At 39.0% G+C, this 11149-nt stretch overlaps 1 protein-coding gene across 1 annotated transcript; it reads left to right on the forward strand.

Moving 5' to 3' along the window:
* The first annotated feature begins 2787 nt into the window (after positions 1–2787).
* On the forward strand, positions 2788–9317 carry LOC112137153 (beta-2-glycoprotein 1). Its single transcript, XM_024259311.2, has 8 exons — positions 2788–2948; positions 3210–3389; positions 5046–5142; positions 6035–6111; positions 6183–6368; positions 6440–6619; positions 6783–6980; positions 7759–9317. Exons 1-8 carry the CDS (start codon positions 2879–2881, stop codon positions 7857–7859), a joined length of 1089 nt encoding a protein of 362 aa, XP_024115079.1. The 5' UTR covers positions 2788–2878; the 3' UTR covers positions 7860–9317.
* Positions 9318–11149: the final 1832 nt, after the last annotated feature.

The following is an 11149-nucleotide window of genomic DNA, read 5'->3' on the forward strand; positions in this document are numbered from 1 at the left end:
ATTTAAACTTTTAAAACACTAGAATTTGTGCAGGAACAATTAAAATGTGATTTAAATTGTCACTTAACTCATAACTGTCTAAGTGGAAGCAAGAAAACTGGACAGAAAATTCTGTCTCGTTCAACCTTTAAGGTGAGAAAAAAAATGCAAAAAGAAAAATGGCCACTGAAATTGCTTTTTTTATATAATAATAAAAGTTTGTCCTTGTAACACATGACAGCTGGTTGGTGAATATGATGCAGAGCGGGCTGGCATGTATGAAAAACTGTTTTAATAAATCTATATTTTTAGTCATGATTTTAATCTGTGAAATGCAGCTTTCTGTTTTCTTTAAAACTAAATGTTCTTTTTATGTTTCCCTTACTGTCTCTGTCTTCTGTGAAAAAATTCACTTGTTTTTTGTTAACTTTGGTAGCTTGATGGTTTCAATTTAGGAGTCAGCGAAGCCTCTTTGAAGACCTACTATAATGAAAATTGAGTTTTTTACATGTTTTTGTAGCATTTTCCTGATGATGGATGACAAATCTAAAAGATTCAAAGTGCATTTCTGATTATTTCTTCCTCTTATTTCTCTTTTTTTTATTTTTATTTACTATTTTTTAAATTTATTTTTAATATATAAATCTGTGTGTGGGGAGGGGGGGTTGTATATTATGGGGTTATTTCTCAATTTTATTTTATTTTTTGTTATTGTTTTGTTATATCAAGAGGGCTTTTTTATTGTGTTGTTTTTTTTCTCTATATACAGCACTTTGAAATGTTTTTTTAAAAGTGCTTCATAAATATTTTTTTTTCAAAATAGCTAAACTTCAAAATATCCTAAAAAATGGAGAAAAGTCTAAATGAGCTAAAACAGCTAGCGTGTAAATATTAGCCTATTCTCAAAACAGCCTAAAAAAGTTAAAAAGAAAAGCTTAAATTAGCCAAAACAGCTAGCATGTAGCTGAAATATTCAACTCCAAAATGGCCTAAAAAATCGTGTTAAATGTGAAAATAGTCCAAAAAGCTAGCAGAATACCAAATTTTAAAACTTCAAAACCACAATTTATTAACATAATCATGAATAATAAAAAGGCAGGAATATTATTCCAGAATAAATCAACTTAAACCTTAAATAACTTTCAATATTTTACTCTCCATAAAAATATATTTTATCAAAATTATACAAGTTAGAAATGAGCACGTGATAACATCAGGCCATTAAAAACAATAAAATAAAATGATCTGGAGGGCTGAACAGTATTACCCAGAGGGCCGGATCCGGCCCCTGGGCCTTGATTTTGACACATGGCTGATAGTGTTCTGTTTCCCATTCCTCATGGGAAAGCTACTAAACTTAACAGTTTGTAAAGGGTCATGTGTTTGAATTTTATTCAGGAAAGCAGTAAAAAAAGACCAAGTTAAAGGGCCCATACCTTGAAAACTAAACTTTTTTGAGCTTTCAAGTGTGTTATAATGTTAATTGCTCACAAAAAACAACCAAAAAAGGATATTTTGCTCCATTCACACATCTGAGTATTTGTCTAAACTCCTGTGCTCTGAACACCCACCCCTCCCAATCTTCAAAAACAAGCGTATCCTCCCATTGTGATGTCACAAAGTGGTAAACGGGCCCTTCCAAAAGGAGTCTACAATGCCAGCTCCGCCCCCAGGCTAACACACAAACACTTCCTCCATGGAGCCAGAGGTGATCCAAACGCTTTTATTTTATATGCACGATATGAACAACCATCTTTGCAAAAGTTCAGATGTTTGTTGAAGCGCAGACACGCTGCCGAGGACGGGTCTAGGTTGATGTCATGAAATGGGCGGAGCCTCAGGGGTGGAGTCGTTTTGCTTCTGAATAGGAATAGTGTTCACAAAAACAACTCATATTACATTAAAAAATGTTATTTAGTGTGCCAAAGGTTATATATTATCATATAGGCTTAAAAATAGAATGAATAGGCCCTTTAAAGTCCCCCTATGACAATTTTTTATTAACCCTTTAACAACCCAATAAAGAAAAAAAACACACTTTTTTTCCTGCTGCTTATAAGTTTTTTTTTTCTAAAAATTAAAGTTAAAAAAGAATTCTGGTTAGGAACTGATGCGCACCAGATAGTAGCTGTGGCACATCAGTTACTTTCTGGTGCGCAACAGTGACTATCCAGATTTTTTTATTTTACTACTTTATTTTTTACCCAAAAATGTTTTGGTTTGTAACTGGTGCACTTTTTCCTCCTTCAAAATCTACTGGAACTATCGTGTTAATAATTAAAAAAATGATAGTAAATCAAATAACATTAACACAGGAGCTCCAGTGTTAAAGGATTAAAACAATCCACCAATGTCACGCTTGATCCTCATTTTAATGTTTTTTTCAATGTTTTTCATTTTAAGTTAACTTTTTGCATTTTCCATTGTGTCCTTACTTTTGCTACGATTGATTCAAAGCATCCTAAAGTTTGAAATGAAAGGGTAACTCACTCAAGGTTAGCTTCTATCTCAACTCACCCTGGAGCAAATATTTACAGATTTCACTGAGTTCATCAAACTGAAGCTCACTGTTCTTTAAAATCCGATGATGGTAATCTCCACTGTAATGACTGAAAAAGACAACCATTCTGACTGTACATCATGATTACATTCTGTTGACGGTATTCACTGTTCTTCCAGGTATTAACATGAAAATGTGTGCAAGTAAACAAACAAATCCAACATCCAATCCGATCACTCAGTCTTTGAGTAAACAATCGAGACCTTTGCACTCAATCAATAACACTTTTTCTCTTTTTTTCTCCATAAAACCCTTTAAAACATCTGACTGGACGATAGAGTGTCTGGCACAGTTGTGTTGTTTGTGTTGTCTCATTCAGACTGAGTGGATCTCAAGAAGATGGCTTTAACTCTGGCTCTGCTTTTTCTCAGTCAAGCGCTTTTATACACAACTGTAACATCTGCAAGTGGTAAGCTGAGGCCTTTCAGTGTGTGATGGATGTCCTGTGCTTGCATTTTAGCTTGACTTGTCTGTTTTTTGTGTCAAAGCAGGAAAAAGCATGCATAGCTTTCACATGTACTCCTGATCTATGAATCAAAAGTGGATTTTTGATTATTATTGCATTTTTTCACCAAATGTTAAATTTTTCCAAACATTTCCTTGTTTATTATCCTGGAAATGCTAGTTTCTGTGCAGGTGGTGAACCTTTTTGCTTTTTTCTCTTCTGTAGTTTGTGGCCGGCCTCGAATCCCTGAGGGGGTTGATGTCTCCACAATGAAGCGCGTGTTTGAAATTGGAGAGGAGGTGACCCTCACATGCGAGCAGGGTTACTTGCCTTCATCTTTGACAACCACCAGAATAACCTGCACTTCCACGGGGCAGTGGACGCAGTCGAACCTGGCATGTTCCCGTGAGTTTCACTCTAGTCTTCCTCGCCTTTTAGGGATCTGTCACTCCTTTGAAGCTGTTTGCTGATCTTTTATGATATCACAGTACGTGTTTCAAAAATTCTCTCTGGAATCAACACAAAGACTGAACGTTCACAGTCTCAAAAGAAGAATTATGTTTTATCCAAACCTCTTGATGAACTTTAGCCCTTTAACACCTAAGCCTCAAAATGCCCCCCTGGACTTTTCTGCTATTTTTGAATTTTTGAAAGGGTCAAAAAATGTCCTACAAATGTGTGCATTTGCCCCCTTTTCCAGAAAACACAGAATTTTCAATGTCTATCATCATTTTCCAATTTATTCTATTTAATAATAGTGGTATATCAATTCAAAATGTGAAAAAACACAAAATCGAAATGTGATTTTTGAGTTTTTAGTGAGAAAAATAGTGCAAATTGTATTTATTGATTTATTTCTCAGGGACAGTACACATTAAAAGCATAAATACAATGTGCCAGAATCAGGGTAGAGGCTATTTTTCATCGGGAGTCCCTGGACAGATGTTTAAAATGTCAACCTAACACATTAAATCAATGATAAAAAGCACCTTAGAAATACACTGAAATACAGAGATAAAACAATCAATTAGAGTACATACAAACATTAATAAAATGCACAAATTACGGGACAATAAAATTGATACAAACATTTGATCAAATGTACAGCTGAAATAAGACAATTAATGTTGATAAGTTTGTTTTGTTACGAGCCAGTTCTTTTAAAATGACTGTATATTCTGACTACAAGTTAAAATTTGTCCAGTATCAAACTATTTACAACAAAATGTCTGTAACTTTCTCTTAAAATCTTCAAAAAACTGCATTAGCTGTCAAATATTGACACAAAGGACAGTTCTTTCCTCCTTGGCTCCTTGGTGAGGCTGCCAGTGATGTTTCTGTCTGGCTGCAGGCATAGACCCACGTCACAAGTCCCACATTTCCAGGAAGTGCGCTTGGTGCAGATTTTGCAGCATCAGTGAGAAAAGATTTCACCTGCTGATGGGTTTCCTGTGTTTAGAGATGGTTGGACACCTGGGGTGCATCTAGGTTCCTTCCCCCAGAGCAATGAAGAGAAATTGGTTTGAAGATAGAACTTTTCAAAATGGCTTATATTTTATTAAACACTGTCGATTTGTTAAACTAAATTTACTTTGTTGCTCCTCAAATCATGTCTAAGAGAAAAAAAAATAATTTTTTTTACATTTAATTTTTCTCAATAGTCAATTAAAAATGTATAATTTTAGGCTGTATCAGACTGGGAATATTTAGTTCGCCTAAACGTAACCAGAATTCCCCGATTATGAACAAATTAGGAGTCTGAATACCTTCAAGCAGACCGTGGTCCTGGACCAGGAACTGTCTCTGATCCATCTTAAGAGGCTGTCTTGGTGTGTTTCCAAGGGGACTGAGCTCCGGCTCACTGAGTTTTTCTCAGTCTGAATAGTGTCCGTGCTCGGAGCTGTATAACTTGAACCAAAACAGCCACCATAGCCAGGGTTTATGTGATATAAACAGAGTATAAAGGAAGCAACCAATGAGCTGCTGACAAATGTCACTGAAATGTAGTTAGATGAATGAATGCAAAGTAGAATGTTGTTATTGTTTGTAACTATGTTACAGCCAAGATGTGCCCCATTCCCAAACAACTTCAGCCTTTTGCACTGGGACGGACAGAGGCTCCATTCAGGAGTGCACTCAACTTCTCATGTGACGACGGGTAAGACAAATGTGTCACTCTGCCATATTTTTTGCAGTTTCTCCGTATCCATGCATTGAGAACAAGCTAATGGCAACTCAAACCTGCAGATCTGCCTTGTTTTGTCTCCATAAATTATTGTGTTTGTTTGGCAGGTGTCACAGCTCACCTGAACTTTAGAGCACAATCTGGACTCAGTTGCAAGTTAGCGACAGTTTGACAATGGAGTGAGTCAAAGAGAAAAGAGTCACCACAGAAAGAGAAAAAAGATGTGTGATATCTGCATTTTCTAAAAAAAAGAAACAGCTTGTGACAAAAAAAACCTACACTATTATTCTGCTGAACTAAGGAGGTACAAGTGCTTTTCTATTTTCTCAGGAGTCTTTCTTTGCACTTCTTTTAGCTCATTTTATTACCACCCGAAATGGTTATTTGTAACTGAAAAGTGCAACGTGTAAAAGGGATTCAAACAAATCGAGGGGGGAATTTTATCAAAATCAAACCCAACTGAAGTGACATGTGTCTATCCTAACTGGAAGTTCCCTTTTTGTTTGTTTTTTCATCAGCTGCTCTTTATTCAGGGGTCACTGCAAATTAATTCTAATTGAGATACCGTGATTGAATGTGACTGAGCCTGGTCTCACTAGCTCGAGTTAAGTAAGACACATGTCCAGTCTCTTCATTTAGCCACAAACCATCACATTCCCGTTTCCTCTCAAACAGGGATCAGCAACTCCAGGCGAGGGCCGGAATCCTGCATGTTTTCCAACATACCCTGCTCTGACATGTTCTGAATCAATCATGAGTAGCCAGGATATCTGAAGATCATGCATGCACTGTGGCCCTCGAGGACTGGAGTTGCCCATCTCTGCTCTAGAAATTGCACTGATTGCATTTCTGCTGTTCACAACAGGTACGTCTTAATAGGAGCCAATGCAAGCCACTGCTTACACAACAGCAGCTGGAGTCATCCTCCACCTATCTGCAAAGGTAATGTGAATCAGGATTTCAGAGCACTGATGTGACCTTCACCAAATCAAACCGTTTTTCCTTTCATGCAGCTGTGAGTTGTCCTCTGCCGAATCCTCCCAGAGATGGTCGGGTCGTTCACGTCAGGCCAGTCACAGGAACAAAAACCATTTATGGACAGGAATGGACGTACGAGTGCAATCCCCCGAAAGCACCGAGTCACGAGAAGGGGTTCTGTAACGCTGATGGATCTACAACGGAACCACCTGTTTGTCGAGGTACATACGACAGTACACACTGAGCAAAATCTTTTAAGCTAGTTTAAATTTTCCTCTCAACCACTTTCCAGAGGTGAGCTGTTCCATCCCAACTAATATACCAAACGGCTTTATCACGTTTGCTGTAATGAGGCCACACGGCTACAAGGAGAAGGTGAAGTACGCCTGTAATGAGCACTACACACTGGAGGGTCAGGCTGAGATGCAGTGTCAAAACACAGGAAACTGGTCATCAAAGCCTGTCTGCAGAGGTGAGTCATACACCAATTACTAACGCTGGTGACACAAATGAAAAGTTAATCACTTCTTTATACTTCAAAAGAAAAATATCATTTCAATTTCCATTAGATGAGTTATACAGGATGGATTTGTTTGCAAAAAACAAATACATTGTGGGGTTTTTTTGCCTCCTAGCTCCCTGCACAGTTGACATAAAAAGAGGTCGTATCTTCTACAACGCCAGAAAAATCTGGATTGAAGACCTGAAACCGAACAGGGTCTTGCATGGAGAAATTGTCGTCTTCTATTGTCTGGACAGAGAAGAGAAGTGTGGCTATCCTGTATCCAGCACCTGCAACGATGGAACCCTCCCAATCCCTTTATGCTTTGAAGGTTTGTGTGTTTATTGCATTACTGACATTTAACAATGTAAGTCAAAACTGCCTTATGGGTGGATGTGAGCTGTAACCTATCACTTGCACATCCCGTGCACACAGCATTTGCGGCGCAGTCAGTATGGAGCCAGTACTTGTATCTTACTAACAACTAAAGTGTCATACATGCATCATTACAAACCCTTCACGATATACTTACCACATGCACCACAATGGTACGTTCCATTTCCATGATGTCCATTGAGATGGCCGCATGAGCCTCAAGGGAATTACAAGATACACCGTAACATGCAGCCACTTTTGTCCATGACCCTCCACAGGCCATAAACCAGATCCACATGGAGGAGATTTATTAGCTCAGACAGGAGCTAAGCACAGCAAAAAGTCCACAAAGCTAGATCAGGGTCAGACAGCCAGATGTCAAACATGAGCATGGGATCATCCAAGAAGAGACTAGAGTTGTCAGAGTCCAGCCAAGGGTCAGGACAGGCAGCAGGAAATCAGATAATAAGAGGGGTTAGAAACAGAAGATCCAGATAGAAACGCTCAGTAATGCAGGCGGTGTGGTGCAAAACAATACTTCACACAGTGTGAGGCTCTGTGTGCTGCTTGAGATCCAGGTGGGTGGTTGTGAGTTAGAAGTCTGGAGACTGCTCCTGCCAGGAACAGAGCTCTGACTCCTGCTGACAAGCAGATGACTTTGAAAGTATTTATGGGAAACTGAAAGAATCTTGTGATTAGGCCTAAGTAAAATATATATTTTTTCTTTTTTTCAGAACCTGGAAAAGCCGTGTATAACTTGAAGCCTAAATCCCTGCCTTCAGAAATCCGCATGTGTGCTGCTTCACCTCCTGCAAGGACAACAAATTCAAATTAAAATTCAACTTTATTGATATAGCGCTTTGCCTGCTTTCAAGCATCTCAAAGTGCTTTCCACAGTAACATGAAGACAGAAAGTCGAAAAAGCATTCATAATAAAATAGAATAAAAACAAATACAAATAAATAAAAAGACATTAAAAATCCAGCAACATGCACATCCCGCAAGTAAAATATCCAATAAAAACATGTGGGCATGTAAGAACTAAGTAAAAGCTATACTAAAAAGATGAGTTTTGAGCTTTTTCTTGAAAACCTCCACAGTGGATGAAGCCCTCACATCCTCCGGCAGGCTGTTCCACAGGCGAGGTCCTCAGTGCTGAAATGTGGCCTCGCCATGGGTTTTTGTTCTAACTTTTGGGACCACCAGCAGACCTGCACCTGAGGACCTGAGGGTTCTGGGAGGGTCATAAACTAAAAGTAAATCTGATAAAAATGAAGGTCCAATACCATGTAAGGCCTTGTAAACCAATAAAAGTACCTTAAAATCAAACCTGAAGCTGACTGGGAGCCAGTGCAAAGATTTCAGAATTGGAGTCCTTCTTTCTGGTCCTGGTTAAAAGGCGTGCCGCCGAGTTTTGGACTAGCTACAGCCGATTTATAGTGCTTTTCTTAGCACCAGAAAGAAGAGCATTACAATAATCTATTCTAGATGTTATGAAAGCATGTATCAATATTTCAGCACTGGCTCTGGAGAGAAAGGGACTCACTCGGGCAATATTTCTAAGATGATAAAATGCAGACTTTGTAACATGATTTGTGTGAGCTTCCAAGGTAAGATCTGCATCTAAAATTACACCGAGGTTTCTGACTTTACTGCACACATTCAGGTTCAGAGTTGATAAGTAAGATCGGACCCTTTCTCTCTCAGCATCAGGACCAATAACTAAGATCTCTGTTTTGTCTTGATTGAGCTTTAAAAAGTTCTCTCCCATCCACGCTTCAATATCTAAAATACAACTTAAAAGGTCATCAATGGGTCCCATGTCATCGGGAGACACAGCCACATATAGCTGGGTGTCATCCGCATAACAGTGAAAGTTTATTCCATGTCTCCTGATGACATCTCCAAGGAGAAGCATATACAGGTCAAAAAGTGTGGGACCAAGAACGGAGCCTTGTGGCACACATGAGTTCACAGAGAAAAGTGCTGTGCCAAAAAGATGTATTTCTTTCATTTACAGTGACAATGGAAAATAAGATTGTTGTGATCCAAGGATATAAAATGTATTAAAGAGCTAAAGATGTATTCAAACAGGAGAGATGAATTAATGATAACATCATACTGTCTTGTGCAATAACGTGATAAAATAACATTATTCCTTAGTGATTAAGTTATACTTGACTGTATGTAAACACAAAAAGTCATGTGAAAATGCGATCTATGTACACAAATCTAACAAGTGAAATAAAAGTGAGTTGATTGCAGTTTGAGCTGCTGCATGAATTTGACCTGAGAGGATGCGGTGGTTTTATGTTGATGGACTGTGTTGATCTGTATGTCTGCCAAATGATGTGAATCTAAACAAAATAAAAACATATTGGATTCATAATTACAGTAAGATGCAAACATACACAAGGTGCAAAAAGTTAACACAAAGAGGCAAAACTCAAGGTCTGCTCCAAACCACCAGAAACACTAAACCCTTGCTGCAAATAAACTGCTGCGGATGAGAGGGCAGTTCTGGAACTGAGCGGCTTTTTGAGGGTGGATAACAGAGCAGGAGAGGTCAGACAAAGATCCAGACCCGCACCAAGATCCAGACCCACACCAAGATCCAGACCTGCATCAAGATGCAGACCTACACCAAGATCCAGACCCACACCAAGATCCGGACCCGCACCAAGACCCAGGCCCTCACCAAGATCCAAACCCTCACCACAGTGAGGATGCAGACGCAGACTAGCGCCAATGCTGGAACCTGAACCAAGACCTGGAACCCAGCCAAAAAACAAATATTGTAATGAGATCTGAGTCACAGTTATTGACCATGTGTTGGTTCATGGAATGACCACGAGGGAATCGTACCTCAACTCAGCAGGTGTGGCATCTCTCATACAGTCATTCAACAAGAAAATGACAGAGAGGATTCAGTTTTTGTTTGGAACAATGTCAATTTTTACAGAAGTCTGCCCATCAGACAGTGGTTCAACACAAATCACTAATTTGTAGTAGTTTTCCTTCAACCTTTTTCTCCATTCCTGAACCTCATTGAAGATACTTTTTCTCCTTCGCGTTGTGAGTTTTACGAGAAACAACAATACATGTGGGAAAACCAGTTGCAGGTCATGGACATGGCTTGAGATGACATTTCAGTTGAGTCTTGTAAAGATTCGATCAGACACACAAAATCCTTTTTTTTCCCGGTTGTCTGAACGGGGAGAACATTAGAACATTGCCTGTGATATGGGTGAAGTTCTCTGGCCAGACACGGACAGAGACAAGATGGTGAAGTGCAATACAATGGAGGGGATTGAGACAAAAATATTAACAAAAACAGAAGAGGAAAACCATCCTGGCAGAATTCTCTTAAAGAGCTTCTTAGTTTGGCACCATCTTTAGGTCATCTCTGGCAGGTACAGCTCCACATGAAACACTCAAAGCAACAAAGCAATTAATATACACAAGTAACCACAGCAGTGTAGGGCTGGCACGCCGGATCCCTGGGTTAGATCCCTGGGGTGTTCACTGATGTCCATCCAGATTGGGTTCCTAGGCGAGACCCTTGACGCTGCTGCCTAACTGGGTCCCTGTGCCCCTCAAGTACAGGGTTGCGTCAGGAAGGGCATCCGGCGTAAAAACTCTGCCAAAATCACTGATGCTGTGGCGACTCCGAAAGGGATAATCTGAAAGGTGAAGAAGAAGAAGAACCACAGCAAAAGTACATACAGTGGGGATCAAAAAGTTTAGGCACTCCAGGTAAAATGTTACATTATTGTGAATAAATAAGCCAAGGAAAGATTGAAAAATCTTCTTAAGGCATCAAATTACATATGAAACATTCTTTTTACACATAAAAAAAAATACTTTTTTCACCCTATCAAATTAATAGGAAGCAAAATAATGGTGTGTGCAAAACTTTGGGCACCCTGCAGAATTTGGAAAAGCTGAGACTTGACAGTGTCATGGATTGTTCACAATCATTGATTGCAAAGACAGGTGATTCAATCTCAAAGATCTTTAATAATTAGAGTCATCTGACCATGCTCCAATAATCAGCATCATGGGTTTTTCCAAGCAGTTGTCTAGAACACTGAAACTGAAAATACTGTAGTTGATGTTCACAGT

Source organism: Oryzias melastigma, linkage group LG1 (genome assembly GCF_002922805.2).
Source record: "Oryzias melastigma strain HK-1 linkage group LG1, ASM292280v2, whole genome shotgun sequence".
NCBI classification, from domain to species: domain Eukaryota; kingdom Metazoa; phylum Chordata; class Actinopteri; order Beloniformes; family Adrianichthyidae; genus Oryzias; species Oryzias melastigma.

Bases quoted from the DNA above. Each gene is read 5' to 3' on its own strand.
- LOC112137153 (XM_024259311.2), top strand. From the start codon at position 2,879: ATGGCTTTAACTCTGGCTCTGCTTTTTCTCAGTCAAGCGCTTTTATAC. The intron at 5,143-6,034 runs GTAAGACAAATG...TGTTCACAACAG, and splicing joins AACTTCTCATGTGACGACGG to GTACGTCTTAATAGGAGCCA. The intron at 6,112-6,182 runs GTAATGTGAATC...CCTTTCATGCAG, and splicing joins TCCTCCACCTATCTGCAAAG to CTGTGAGTTGTCCTCTGCCG.